The sequence below is a fragment of the Nelumbo nucifera genome, chromosome 2 (genome assembly GCF_055504915.1).
Source record: "Nelumbo nucifera cultivar China Antique chromosome 2, China Antique-T2T, whole genome shotgun sequence".
NCBI lineage: Eukaryota > Viridiplantae > Streptophyta > Magnoliopsida > Proteales > Nelumbonaceae > Nelumbo > Nelumbo nucifera.
In genome coordinates, this window is record NC_142650.1 from 107,148,224 (window position 1) to 107,164,371 (window position 16,148).

The 16,148-nt window shown below is 33.2% G+C and overlaps 2 protein-coding genes across 2 annotated transcripts; both read right to left on the reverse strand.

The window, feature by feature from the left end:
• Positions 1–470: 470 nt before the first annotated feature.
• On the reverse strand, positions 471–1,166 carry LOC104603573 (ubiquitin-like domain-containing protein). The gene has a single exon (XM_010267639.1). The coding sequence runs from the start codon at positions 1,164–1,166 to the stop codon at positions 471–473; it is 696 nt and encodes a 231-aa protein (XP_010265941.1).
• Positions 1,167–11,872: 10,706 nt separating this feature from the next.
• Positions 11,873–12,574, reverse strand: LOC148802740 (ubiquitin-like domain-containing protein). The gene has a single exon (XM_088897970.1). The coding sequence runs from the start codon at positions 12,572–12,574 to the stop codon at positions 11,873–11,875; it is 702 nt and encodes a 233-aa protein (XP_088754096.1).
• Positions 12,575–16,148: the final 3,574 nt, after the last annotated feature.

A 16,148-nucleotide genomic window follows, 5' to 3' on the forward strand; every position in this document is an offset into this window, starting at 1 on the left:
CTGATCAGAATTAGATCTTCTTCTTACCACCATTATCATCAATTCATCCTCATCAACCATTTTTATTTGGGTAGTGAGGATTATTAGAAACTTATCTGTAAGAGCATATATATGTTCACAAACTAAAAGGGCTCCAAAACCATTTCATCAATTAATAAGAAGATAATCTAATAATCTGAAAACACCATATACTAATTTGATATATCTAAAACTTAAATCAAACCCTTCTCACCATGTTATCTTATTCATCATATACTACTACTATTACTAATTAGAACGAATAATGAATCAGGCTGATGAGTCGAGTTTCCTGTTTATCATATAATCCTTGCAACCTCTTTGAGAAGTGAATTACAAGGATTATATGATAAACAAGAAGCTCGACCCATCAGTCTGATCCATCATTCCTACTAATACTACTACTACTATTCTCATATTGCCCATCATGAATCACCGTCTTGTTAATCTCATCAGTGATAAATCAAAGTCACAGTGTCCCCAGATTCAATGTCGTAACTAATTATGTCCAGTGTCCCATCAAGTCGCGTGCCTGCACATTCAAGATGGAAATCACGTCCCTCATCTGCTAATCCCGCACGACGAATCATTCCATGCAGTGTGTGAACTGTGTCATACTTCTCCACATTTATGACCATTGATTGCCCAGTGGTTGGAACCTCCACAGTAATGGCTACATTCCACCGTGGGTCCTGAGGTGTCTCCGACACAAAAACAGTGGGTGTAGTGGAAATTGCATACCTCTCCAGCTTCCACTGGTCATACATCGGAACTCCCAGCGTTCTCAGATTCTGGCGCCGTGGAGATATACCCACCTGCTCATCGATCATCTTTTTCAGACTGAAAACTGTGTCGACGCTTGATATCTCAAGGAATAACACATCGCACCCTGTGTGAACGGTGATTGTGATGATCTGAGGCCGAATCTTCCTGTGGACTTTCATCCTCACTTCATTATCATCCTCCTCCTCAATGCCCAGATCAGATAAAGCCGTCCTCCCATCTAATAGAAGATTTCCGTTGTATAATAGAAGTTGATCATCGAAGGGTACATGAAACTGAAGATAAAAGCGTATGTCTATGACTGATTTGCATTTCTTCTCGATTGTGTATGTCTTATCGTAGTGTTCCACTTTGATGACCACCATTGCCGATCGAGTTATATCAAAGACCGGAGTAGTTGATAAAGCCTGAATAAATACTGGGGAGATATGGTTCCAGGTAGAGCTCAGGGAATTGAGTTCAGGGAAGTGGCTGTAAGACTGGATTGAAAGGCAACTTATAAAGTGATTTGTCACACTTATTGAGCATAATCTACATATCATAAACACTACCATGATAATTAGATTCCCTATTTCCCCAATTTCTGCGTGAGGGAGTGTGGAGTGTGATTAACTGATTATCAGATATCAAATATAATAAAATGAAACAATGGAACCAACGCATGATAACTTCCAGATACCAAAATGGGACAAAGATATTAACAAACCCAATTAACTTTTTCTTTCTAAATGAGAAGCCCAACTAGCCTTTTCTTTTCCGAAGGGAGATCCAAGTATTAATATTTAAATATATAGAAAAAACTAAAGATTTTAGTTTTACTCGATGGTAAGATTCTCAAATGTGTAAATGGGATCAAGTATCCACTATAGATCCAACAACTCCTCCACCGTGGAAACAAGTGATTTTTTAAGCCAAATAAGTGGGTCAATATGGGCCTCGGTATGCCGAGGGCCAATGGCTCATGGCCCAGGAATCTATTTGTAACAAGCCCACATAGGTTCATATCATATTGTAGTGGTGTGGGCCCTTTGGCAAAACCACTAATTCTTATATAAGAAAACATGTGTAAGAGTTAACCTAACCAATCTCTCAATTGCATGAGAGTGGTTCTCAAACTTGGCTGAGGTGGCAGCCCTAATCTTAGATTATAAAGAGCAGTGCCTAGGGAGAAAAGGTTCTCTTTTAGTCTCACACTCTCACTTATATATTTGAGAGTTCTTCCACTCTCACAAATTAAAAGTAATACTTGGGAAATACAAGATAGAACACCAACAATTTTACTCCAACTGCATTTCAAGTTCAAGGGAGAAAAAGAAGAAAAGTAATTTACTGTCTCTCTAGCTACTTAATATCTAACCGGATTCAAATTTTCAAGGGATGGTGGTGCTTCTTATCAGGTTCAGATTGTCCCAAGACCCATGCCGTGTCTGACCCAATATATGGTTCCTTTATATCCAGAACAGTCAGGATTGGGTCTATTAGTAAATGCAACTGTAAGCTGTTTCAAAGTAAATTCACTTAATCTAGAATCTATAACTATATAGGTTGGGTTTGGGTTGAGGTCGAACTTAGGGATAAACTCATCAAATTTTAAGGTTTTCGAGCTCAATTTGTTTTACAAAATGAACCTTATCCTGGCTGAGTTGGGTTGAAGGTCAAACCTAGGGCCAACCTGAGGTTAATCTGAGTTTATAAATCATAGCTTAAGCTTCAACCCAATAAATAAAACTTGGACCCAATTCATATTCTGCTTATGGGTCTGATCTATCATATATTATATGCTGTTTGGAGGATTGTCTTTTATACATCTTTGGCTTTTAAAAGATTTTGAGTTTGTGAGTTTGGGTGTATTGGAGTTTAGGGTTTTTTTGATAGAGTGCTTACACAATTTTATAATTTCCAGTATTGTTTTATTTTTTATAGTGGATTTCGATTTCTCCTTCACCCGTGGATGTAGGCTATAAGTCGAGTCATGTAAATCTGTGTGTACTGTATTTCTAGCTTCTCATTATCTCTATTTACTAGGTTTTGCATAACACATACGTATTATATAATAGTTGTTTATGTATTGATAACATGCAAAATATGTGTATTTATATTATGAGCTTAGGTTAATCATAAGAATGTTGTTAAGGGTATCAAATGGGTGGGTTGGGTTGGGTAAGGGTTGAATACCAACCCACCATAATCCATCATCAATCCTTGTTAAAGGGTCATATCCCACCCTAACCCTAACCCACCCATATTGACCCAATTGACCCATCCATATGGACCCTTAACCACCTTCACCCATACTAACCCACCTACCCTCACTTATAAATACAAAAATGGGTTGGGACAGCCCCGTATACCCAAAATAATAAATTTTGAGAGAATAATTTCTTTCAAGACTGCCACATGACAAAAACAAGTCAGGTCAACCCATATACTCAAAAATGCAAAAATTATAGATAAGTGCAGAAAATAGTAGAAAAATTGCAGATAATTCAAAAAATACCAAAAATACCAACAAATTACGAAAAATACAAAAAAAAAACAAAAAATTACAGAAAATTCAGAACTTTTGTAGAAAAAATTAAAAACTATGCAACAAATACCAGAAAATTGTAGGAAATGCATGAATAACACCAAAAGTGAAAAAAAATATGTACGAAAGCTCCAAAATTTTGTATAAATGCAGAAAAATACCAAAACAAATTTAGAAAACATAGAAAAATACCAAAAAATTACAGAAAATGCAGAAAATAACAAAAAATTGCAGAAAATGCAAAAAAATGCATAACTTTTATAAAAGTGCTTTCACAAAAGTACTTTTATGAAAGTACTTCTATAAAAGTGCTTTCATAAAAGTACTTTCATAAAAGTAATTTTATAAAAGTGCTTTCATTAAAGTACTTTTGTGTAAAAGTACTTTTATAAAAGTGCTTTTATGCATTCATAAGTGCTTTCATAAAAGTACTTTAATAAAAGTGCTTTCGTGTAAAAGTTCTTTCATAAAATTACTTTTATAAAAGTGTTTTTATGCTTTCATAAAAGTGTTTTCATAAAAGTACTTTCATAAAGTGCTTTCGTGTAAATTTTTTTTTCTAAAAGTACTTTCGGAAAAATACTTTTATAAAAGTGCTTTTCTGTAAAAGTACTTTTATAAAAGTACTTTCATAAAAGCCCTTTTCAGAAAATTACTTTATAAAATTGATTTTGTAAATGTGCTTTTGTATAAAATTTCTTTTGTAAGAAGTGCTTTTGTATAAAATTGCATGTGAACATGAAAGTTAATAAAATCTATTTTATTTCACTTTTAATCTCAAAATGAAATGTGGCATGGTGGTTTGGAAGTGTAATGAGATGTGGGCATGTTAGGAGGCCTGAGTTTGAATCGTTGCAACTTCTGTTTTTTCGAGTATAGATAAAGTTGACTTTGATCCAACCCATCTTGATCCGCGTGACCCAACCCATCCTGACCCTAATGGGTACCCTCGACCCAGCCCACCCTAACCCTTTTCCACTGATCCTATTGGGTTACTCAACCCATATTGACCCACAAATTGATTGGATGGGTATGGGTGGATTCCAAGGTGGGTGGATTGGATGGATCAAATAGGTTGGGGTCAAGATTGTTAGTCTTAAATGTTGTAAAATGACAAAATATTCTTATGTGCATATGATAGAATGAATATATAATGCACCTATATACGTAAGTGCTATATTATAGAATGTTGATTGAGCAGGCTCAAATGAGATCAAATTGGACTTGGGCTGCTCGAAGTCTAAGTCCAAACCTAACTTGAGTTTAGTTCATGCCTAAGTTTGCCAAATGCAGCCTTGCTGAAGTCCCAAGACTGAAGCTCAATCAGTTCAAAATTTTTTATTGATTGGGTTGTGCTTGGATTATGTGATGGAATCTTGGGTAAGAAAAAACTCTACACACACTCTGAAAGCAGGGGGTCCATACAAGCATGTGAAATTAATAAAGAGATGTCTCCAATGTATGATTGGATGTCATGTGTGTAGGGTTTTTGTTGAGATCTAGGTTCTTTAGTTACAGCCTTGCAAGTTATAGCCCTACATGTGGTTTAGCATTCTAAATTGGGATGTAACTACATGATGAATTCTAAATTTATATTACTAGCATTCTATGTTTGTGTATAGAAAAAAAGAATTTGTTAGTACGAGTCAAGTTGGCATAGAGCCACTATTCAAAATTGTTACTTTTATCTATCATTAGTCTCATAGAAAGGGCTAATAAAATAATTGTTTCCTAATTTTTAGATATGTTAGCTTTCCACTTTGGAAGAAACTAATGTAAGGGAACGAGCTTTGTAAGTATGCAAATAAAGGTCAAGATATAAGTTCACATTAAATACTTCAAGTTTAACTTTTACTAAGGAAAATCTGATACCCAATATCATGAGAAAAGAGAAAAAAAACTCTTTCATATGAAAATATCTATACTATACAAAAGTGTAGATGCAATATGAAACTTTTTTTGGACTAAAATTATCTTCTATTCTTTGTTTGAGAAAATGTATAAAAGAAATTTTATTATAGCTTTAGTGCAAGTTTTAATGGCTACTAAAATGCCTATATTTTTGTATTTAATCCATCTCTAATTGTAAGGGTTGAAAATGTAATTTCAATTATTACTTTCCATCTCATTTAATCCCCTCCCATTAAGTCTTATACTTAAGATATTAAATTCCATTTTCTCTTATTAAATCCTATATTTTTAAGTTATTTTTCACTAATAAATGTTCTTAATTAGATCTATGTCGATATTTTTAACAATATAAACCCATATATTTTAAAACTGACTCAAAAACAAAACCATTTTTATCCAAGTGATGGTTAAGCAATTCAACAATCTAAATCAAATTGATCAGCCTACCAAGTCAAATTGATCTACCACTTTTCACCTTATTCAATTCCCTCTATTTAATACATCAAAAAGAGAAAACACTAAAAAAATAAGTCTAGCCAAAAGATAGGCTTGTCAGTGATACTTGAAACTTCACAACTCAATCTGATTATCACATATTTGGATGAGGTGCTTATGTAATCAGATATAGATTTTGTAATCTGCATTTGATTAATGATAAAAAAATATAAAAATAAAAAATACACAAAATTTATAGATAAATTTGAATATATTATTACTATCATTATTATCATCTAGAATTGCAACATGCAAAGCACATGCATGCTTACTAGTCTTCATAAAAATATCTTTATCTTAGTCAAGATGTCTTTTTGTTCATAAAACAAGAAAAGAATTCTTCCACAATGTGCTAACATCAGGCACGCAACCTAATTCTTTTAATTAAAACAAAGAAGTGCATAGGAATTGAGTTCATGGCATTGTTCCATGGAAAAAGATCTAGTTTGTACCCTCATCAATTTAGCTTTATAATACCTATGGCATAGTTCCAACCTAACTCTTTTTAGAACTTGAGGGCATTTATTTCAACTTTAGATTTGTTTTCCTTTGGCTTTGATAACTTTGGTCATCAATTAAGTTTTATACTCTCATCAATTTAGCTCTAATATAGAACATATGGAAGACATTAGAGATAAATGTTTTAAAACAATGTAAACTCAAAGATACAGTCCAAAATAATTCTTTACTCACAAAAATGAAAAATTAAGAGTGACATATTAGAATATGAAACAATGGCAATAGTAGTTGATTGATTCAACAACTTGTTACCCAAGAGGAAGGAATCCATCATCTAATTCTCACCTCTTAAGTGTAAAACAGAGGTTCACTGCCCAAACGTGGTGTTAAGCAGCTTTGGTCTTATCATCAATGCAATGGATAAGGCTCCCCTTAACACAAAAAACATTTTATACCACCTTAGGCATTCCTTTAAAGCTTTTTTTGACAACTTTTCAGTTTAGAAAGAACATAATAGTGTCAACTTTTACACATTAATAGATGAACAAAGCCATTATTATTTTATTTTCTATTAAAATCCAAGGCACAAAATATATGCAACTATTACATTTGAATTAGTATATCATTTTTTTCTTTTTTACTATTTCTGATTTTTAACATTACCAACAAAATCAACTAAAAAATTAATTCCCTAAAGTTTGGTAAATAATGTTTTCATTTTTGTAAACAATAAATATGTTATTATAAAATGTAAATTGAAATATCAATTAATAATTTATAAAAAAACAAATAACTTTAACTTAAAATATATCAAACCTATTAAATTTTTTAAGATGTATATCATATGAAAATTCATAAATTTTAATTATTAAGATAATTATCCCATTACTAATATTTTTATTTTTATCAATTTTATAAAATAAAAAATATTTTACTTTATAAATGTAGATTAGTGGACTTGATATATTCAATTTATATTATATTCTCAAATATTTTATAAAGAATAAATATACTTTTATTTAATCAAATTTAAAATTTATATTATTAATTTATAAAAAAATTAATATTAATGTGGCATTTTATTATTAATATAATTATTATATTATTAATATTTTTATTTGTATAAATTTTTTGAAATTAAAAATTATTTTTTGATATATATGTGTATTTAATAAATTATTTATTCCATCGATTTATAAAATACTAATTTTATTTATTATTATTATTATTATTGATTTGTATTTGGAGTTATTGAATATAAGTGTATGTTGCTTGTTTAGATTGTATGTAGACATTAATATTAATAAATATTAATTTATTTCATTTATTGACATGAAATAAAAGATGGCTTAGTGGTTAATATTGGATACTTTCTTAGGTGTTGTCAAGCTGGATGACATGGGTTCAAATCATGTGAGGTTTGATTTTTAATAGTAGTGAACTAGTAGGGACCCATGCGATCCATTGAATTTGTTAAGCGAAAGCTAAATGATAAAAACACACAATAGTATACAATGGTTTTATATTTTTAATATAATTTTTTAATACAAGAAAATGGGAAAATTCCTATATTTCTTAGTCTAAAATATTTTATATCATAAATTTAATTTTTACATTTATTTAGAATAATGACACTATATATTTTTTAATTTAAATTTAAGTTTTAAGATTAAATATTTTTAACTAACCGACCAAATCGAAAATTGACCCAAATCGATACAACCCGAGTTGGTCGGTTTTCACTAATAGTTAGTTGGTTTCGGATGACCAACTCCCCAACCTGACTAGGTCGATTTGGTTGGCCAAACATCCTACAACCAAGCCAAACCAACTTGTGAGCACTTCTAATTTCAACTAAATTAATAATGTAATCTCTAATAAATAACAATTGTTTAATCTCCAATAACTATTGAAAATTTATAGCAAAAATACACAATTATTAAAAATATATTGATAATAAAAATACAATAAGTAACTAATAAAAGTACAATAAATAAAATAATTACAAAAATACAATAAATACTAAAAAATATATTAAATTAGTCAATAAATAGGAGTGCAACTTGGGTGGGCCCAAACCAGAAATTTTACAAGGGCTGGGCTTGGACTTTTGGTCTTTGGGTTGGGTTTGGGCCCAAGAAGTCAGTTTTTTTTTTTTTTTTTTTTTTTTTTTTTTTTTTTTTTTTTTTTTTTTTTTTTTCGGGTTGGGCTCGGGTCTAGCCCTTAGGTAACCTAAATTGGTCCGAGCCCAACCTGAGTGCATCAAATTATAGTGTGGACTGGTCTCGGGTTGGGAAGATCGGGCTTGACCTCAGCCTCGGTTTGGGCTCAGGCCTTAAGCCCAAATTTTAGGGTCGGGCCTAGGTTAACCATAAACCCAGTCCAACCTACCTGACATGCAACCCTAATAAATAGTTTAATCTCAAATAATAGTTTAGTCTCTAATAAATATTTATCAATAAATTATAAAAAAAATACAATAAGTACAATAAATTAAATTTAAAGAAGTTAAATAATAGTAGTTTAATCTCCAATATTATTAAAAATTTGCTATTAAATAACAAAACAAAAATAATTTTTTACCTAGATATTGAAAATATATTTATCACAAAAAACAATAAATTTTAATTTATTATAGATAAATATATAATAAATATAGATTAAGATTTTAAAATTATTGTCAATAAATATTAATTTTCTTGAAAGTTATTTTCTAGAATTATTAATTGATATAAGTGAAATTAGTTATTTACAATATTATTTAGTTATCAAAATAATATCAATACTTAAATTTTAAAATATTAATTACTTATTGAATTTAATAATCTGTAAAATTATAACTTATACTATTATTATGTAATTTTGTTATTAATGTTGTAAATTAAAAAATTATGATAAATTTGTATATTATGTTAAAATTATCTTTCTATTGTTAAGAAATTTTTTAAATTTATTACATAATTTCATTATTTTAACTATTTATAATCTAGTTATGTTAAATATTTTGTTACTCAAAGTATTTAGTTTTTTAAATGTCTAAGTAATATATAAAATATTTAAATTTCTTTTGTTTTTTTGTTTTTATTTATTTTAAAGTTATTACATATTATTAAATATTTTGTTATATAATTATTTAGCTAATTCTAATATTGTTATTTAGGATATTTAGTTATTGAAATATTTAAAATAATATTTTATTTTTTTGATGTTAAATTTTTATGGTTTAATTAACATTTAAATTGAATAATCCAGAAAATCGTAATTTGTTAGTACACAATTTTGTGATGAATTTTGTAAAAACATAAAATTATTAATAATATGAATATTATTAAATCTATTATAATTTTTTTGTATTTTGAATAAATATTTTAAAGTTATTATATAATTTTGTTAGAATATTTAGATAATTTTTAAATTTTTAAATTTAATATTTCTTTAGATAGATATAGATAAAAAGTGGGGGAGAGAATAAATAAGAATTTGAGATATTGTAGGAGATAAATATGAATTATAGATAATTTATGAGAAAGTGGGGGAGGAAGCTTACTAGAAATTTTAGGTGGAGAAGGAGAGCATCTCATTAGTTGTTTCAAAAATGACATAAAATAAAAAAAATAATAAATAATAAAAAGGGAGAAAATTTCTATGCTTATGCCACCTTTGAATAAATTAGGCCATATCGGCAGATACTATAGACACTATACGATATATGCCAATAGGCCCAATACAACATATCGGACCGACACCATAGGATACATTTCTAGTTGTAGCATATCCCACATTAGCTCTAGTAGGCCTTAGAGTCTGTGTTGCCAGAGCTGGAGTAAGGGAGAGGGAATTCTAGTTTAGACGCTATTTGATAGTAGAAATTAGGGGTGGCAATTTTTCACCCAACCCGCTAAACCCACCCAACCCACCCAGTATCTCACCCACCCAACTCGTCCATTTACTTGGCAGGTTGTGTGATCAACCCGTCACCCGATCCGTCCATTTAAATGGGTTGGGTTGTGGATAACCATTGGGTTAACCATACGAACATTAGTATTAAATCCTTAGCTTTTTTTTTCTTCATTTGAATTAAATAATTTATAATTAATGCATTAATTTTCTATTAATTATTGACTAAATTTAGTTTTGTCTTAATCAACACACTTCACCCAATATAAATCCAAATCAATTTGACCCAAGTCCAGACCAGTTCAACGCGGTTTGACCCGATCCAACATATACCAATCTGAGTCGACCCAAATCCGAAATAGACCTCAGGCGGGATGGCTTGGTACCACTATTCTTTGCCCGGTTTGGATTGTCCAGTCCAACCATTAGTCACACAGCCCGGCTCGACCCGGCACAAGCTTATCCGAGTCAACCCGAATCCGAACGGGTCGGACCGGGTGGGGTCCGAACCCTAAACCGCCCCGCTTACTTTGCCCGATCATCCAATTTGGCCCATATCCGTACAACATGACCCGAACTACCTTCACCACTTGTGTAAATAACAACTACTATTACCACTAAGCTATGACTAACTTATTTGTTAAGATTAATGGGTTTGGACGGGTTGGATTGGGTTAAAGCAGGTTTAGGTTGAACCCAACCCATTTAATTTTATATAACTAGGTCATTAACAGGTTGGTGGGTTAAATGGGTTGGGTTGAAACTTAACCCAAACCAAACCCAACCCAACCCGCCCAATTGCCACCACGGAGAGACATCAGCTAACAATGTTATAGTCTCAAGTGGTGCGATTATGGAACTGTAAATCTGAACTAAAGCTCAGACTCGTTTCCGGTGGTCGTTTTCTTTTTGTTTTAGATTCGTAGGTGGAAGCTTTACAGATAGTGGAAAAGACTCCGTATCGAGAGTTGATGGAGAGTTGGAGTTTTTGGACTTCCGTCATGCTTGGTGCCTGGAAATTATCAGGGAGGTGGGAAATGCCGTGGGGGGCTTTGCCGAAGTAGTAGAGGATAACCTCAAGTGGAGGGACCTCGAGGCTGTTAAGTTACTGATTTGGGCGGGAGCTCCGCATGAGATCTCTATGGTGTTGACAGTGGAAATCTTCTACGAGGTCTTCGTAGTCAAGTTCGTGGTAGAAGTTTCGGATTCTCTGATCATCAGACACTCAAGACGGTTTCAATGGGTTGTGGTGGAAGAAAATAGTTTTTGTAAGAGAAAAAACTATTTTCTAAGACATGTGTGCAAGTGTATTTTTCATGTAATTGATCAATCAAATAGTGGAGACATCCCTGAAAGATAATAGTTTTGTCGAAAATTTTAACCAGTTATTTGACTGGAGATATCCCTGGTGAGTCTGTGTGGTACATGGAGAGAATCTCATTATCGTCATCATCAACCATTATCATCATCAACAACCATTTTTATTTGGGTAGTGAGGATTATTAGAAGCTTATATATGTAAGAGCATGTGTGTGTGTGTAAATTTGTAAATCAACAACAATGTTAACAAACTAAAAGGGTTCCAAACCAATTTCAATAAAGTAAGGATTTTGCAATCAAATACAAACATTCACATCCAAGAAGATAATTTTATAATCTGAAAACACAATATATTTGATATATCTAAAACTTAAAGCAAACTCTTCTCACCATGTAATCTTATTCATCATATACTACTACTACTACTATTCTCATCTTGCCCATCCACGATGCTTGATCCCATCAGTGATAAATCAAAGTTACAGTGTGCCCAGATTGAATATCGCAAAGAAGTATGGCCATTGTCATTGTCCCATCAAGTCTTCTGCCTGCACATTCAAGATGGAAACCACGTCCCTCTTCTGCTAAGCCTGCACGACGAATCATTCCATGAAGTGTGTAAACTGTGTCAAATTTTTCTAAATTTATGACCATTGATTCCCTATCGCTGGGAACCTCCACAGTAATGTCTAAACTCCACTCTGGGTTCCGAGGGGTCTCCTTCACAAAAACAGTGGGTGTAGTAGAAATTGCATACAAATCCAGCGTCCACTGGTCATACATCGTAGCTCCCAGTGTAGTCAGATTCTGGCGATGTGGAGCTATACCCACCTTCTCATCGATCATCCTTTTCAGACCGGAAACCGAGTCGAAGCTTGATATATCAAGGTATAACGTTTCGTACCCTGTGTGAACGGTGATTGTGATGACCTGAGGGCGAATCTTCCTGTGAAGTTTCATCTCCACTTCATCAGAATCGTTCTCATCAATATCCAGATCAGATAAAGTCGTCATTCCATCTAATAGAAGCTTTCCTTTGTATAACAGGAGTTGATCATAGTAGGGTACATGAGGCTGGAGATAATAGCGTATTTCTCCGACTGAACTGCATCTCTGCTTGATTGTGTATGTCTTATCGTAGTGTTCCACTTTGGTGACCACCATTGCCGATCGAGTTATATCAAAGACTGGAGTTGTTAAAGCCTGAACTACTACTGGGGAGATATGGTTCCAGAGATCAACTTATAGAGTGATTTGTCACACTTGTTGAGCATCTTTTACATAAAACTACCATGATGATTAGATTCCCTATTTTCCCAATTTCTGCGTGAGGGAGTATGGGGACTGTGATTAACTGATTATCAGAGATCAGATATCAAATATAATAAAAGGAAACAAAGGAAGCAACGCATGATAACTTACTTTCAGATTTCAAAATTGGACAAGGGAGAAAAGGTTCTCTTTTAGTCTCGGTTATCTATTTGACAGATCTTTCACCCTCACAAATTAAAATTAATACTTGGGAATTGCAAGATACAACACCTGCAAGTTTACTCCAACTGCATTTAAAGTTTAAGGGAGAAAAAGAAGAAATATAATTTACTGTCTCTCTACTTCTCTCTACTGTAAGCAGTTTCAACGTAAATTCAGTTAACCAGGAATCTAAAACTATATAAGTTGGGTTTGGGTTTGGGTAGGAGTTAGGGATAAGCTCATCAAATTTTAAGGTTTTTGAGCCTAATTTGTTTTGCAAAATGAATCTAATCCTGGTTGAGTCGGGTTGAGGGTCAACCTAGGGCCAACCTGAGTTTATAAATCTTTGCTTAAGCCTCAATCCAATATAACTTGGACAGGCATCAGATTTGGTTGCGCTTGGGTTGAATTGTTTGGGCCTAGGTGAGTTGGTCGGGTTTAAAATTGCTTTTAGTATATTATGATCCAATTTAGAAGTAGAACATGTTAAAAATATTTACAAATGACATTAGTGATACACATTCCATCGTATTTGTGCCTTGAGTTGTTTATTGTGATCCATTTCATGACTGTCACCTAATCAAAATGAGAAAAACCTCAGAGAATTTGTGCCTTGAGTAGTGGCCAGAAGCGCAAGGCTTGGGCCACCACCAGGGGTGCAGGAATGGAGTTCTCTGTGGTGGTATGGACCCGATCCATATTCAGTTTATGGGTCCAACCCGAATACGATATGCTATAGTGGGGGGTTCTTTTATGTATCTTTGGCTTTTAAACGAATTTGAGTTTGCGAGAGTTTAGGGTTTGTAGAGGGATTTGGTGTAAAACAAGGCCATGGTGTTAAGCAGCTTTGGTTTTGTCATCAGTGCCATGGATTAGGTTCCCCCTAACAAAAACGAATTTTCTGATCTGATCAGTTTAGAATAAATATAATAGAGTGTTAATTCTTGGAACCTAGATATTCACTCTATGAGGAAAAGATAGTGTATATAGATCAGATAGAAGATTGTTATCTAAACTTGCATAGAAGATCGAACTAAAAAATTGGGTAAACATGAACGAAGCTTTTCATGAGTTATTCTAGCTTGGTTCATGAAAAAGCTTGATTCAGCTCAATTTAAACTGAGTTTTGAGCTGAGTTCTATCCCAATCACGAGGCTTTGCTAGTGAGACTTGCAATCCTGTAAAGGAGAGGGTCAATAATCAAGTAGTCCAACACTTGAAATTCCTTTTGTATTTGGTGCTGATTGCTGAAACTACAGATTTTCTTTGCGTCGAGTGCTTTGCCCCATTGATCCATTCTAACTTCCTGTACAGTATGAAAAGACCACCCTTGAATTACGCAAACCATGAATTAGATGTGAGCCACGTGTCCCTTTCTGCTTCTCTTGATGCTTTGTTGTCTTGTCCCAGCTTTATATAAGCTTCCTTGTGGAGTTTTCTCTAGTCTTGTCAAAGAAAAAAAAAAAAAAACAGTCGCTTCAGTTAGTGATCAAATTTGTACGCCATGAAATTTCCATCTATTGGGCAAAGGGTGCAGGGATTGACATATAACAAACCGGTTCAGTTTAACTGAATTTGGGTTGGAAGAAGATAAACCTGAACTTTCAGTTTGGGTTGAGTTTCTTTAACCGAAAGAAAACCTTGGCTGTTCAGATCTTGGTTTGGGAAATTTAATCCAAATGGATTTATAATTGCACGGGTTGTTGAGGAGAGAGCCACAGAGTAGGTGGTTGCCCGCAAGTGCAGAGGCCTTTGAAGTCTACAATCTTCTCTACTAACCCAACAAAATAACGCCACCTGTTTCTAAACATGCTCTAGAATTAATCCTAACCTGTGCAAATAGTTAACGGTTGGTTGTTATTGCTCTTTCATTAGACATCTTTTCCTAAAAAAAATCTTTTTTTTTTTCTTGTACACAATTTCTTTGTAATTCCTCAGCCTCTCCTTTCTGGTGTTGCCGGAATTTGCTATATTCATGGGACAATAATTTTTTGTCACCTAACATCATAATTTTTCTCACTGCAATTATCTCATTATATATATGCTGATTAGGACGATCCCTTCTTTGATGCCCTCTAAATCTCTCAAAACCCTTCAAATATAAGTCAATCTCTTATTCAAGATGTATGGAAATCCCAGCTCCAATTCATGTTGAATCTGCATCAATCTTGTTAACAACTTGTTTTGAACAGGTTAGAATAGGTAGACATCCCCTTATTTTTCTTGCTTTTGATTCCATTTTCATCCTCTTTGCTTTTGCAACTCAATTGAGTATAGACACTATTGCTCTGTTTTCTGCAACTGGAACAAGGCAAACTAATTTAGTGTCGGTCATCCCAAACTTCACTCCTCCTTTAAATGGAAATCTACCACTGTATATGGAGGCTAGTAGACAACTGATTCCCTGCCTATAATCCAAACCATAACAATTCTATATTATGAGACTCGTTCTGTTCACTTTTAGACCAGAACCTCCCTTAATCGATCTTTGGTGATGATTTGCCTTTCCATTGAGTAAATCTTGGAATGCCATAGTGATTCCATTAAGTTCAAAATTTGGTCAAGAACACCCATCTTCAATTTTATCTTTGTAGTCATTCCATGGGCCAGAGAAAACATCGAGCAGAGAAGAGAGAGGTAATAACACCATCTGTGTTATTTGCAAAGTTAAAGACTCAAAAGACGTTTAGGTATAGGTGGCATTGTTTTATTCGGTTGGTAGAGAGGATTGTAAAATTGAGTTAGTAGGAAATCCCAGTGCTATGCACCCAAGGATACACACCACAATTTCTATTGCCTCCACCGTGCACCCAAGATGACACTCACAGTAGTAATAATAATGAACAAGGTATTCAACTAGAAGATCGGTTTTTAACAAATTGCTTATCTTTATGGGTGGATATTTGAGCATTTGGGTGGTTGATAAGTGTTGTCAAATATGAGGCCAAGGGCAGCAAGATGACTGGGATTTGATCTAGTTGATGTCACATGGCATGATCTGAGGCCCGCCAAGTATCCCCTACATCGTTAAGAAAAATAGATAACACCCAAAGGGTATTTGCATCCTTTCATAGGTCATCTAATGGCTAGTTAACAGTAGATACTAAATTGGCACGTTTTTGGAGTTTGGGGACTAAAGTGAGAATAGGCTCAGAGTATATATACTAATCTGCAAGAAAATTGCATTTTCTTTAATTTTCTAAATTACATTTCCCATTTACTAGAAAAAAAGAGAATTTGTCAGCACGAGTAGGGATGGCATTCA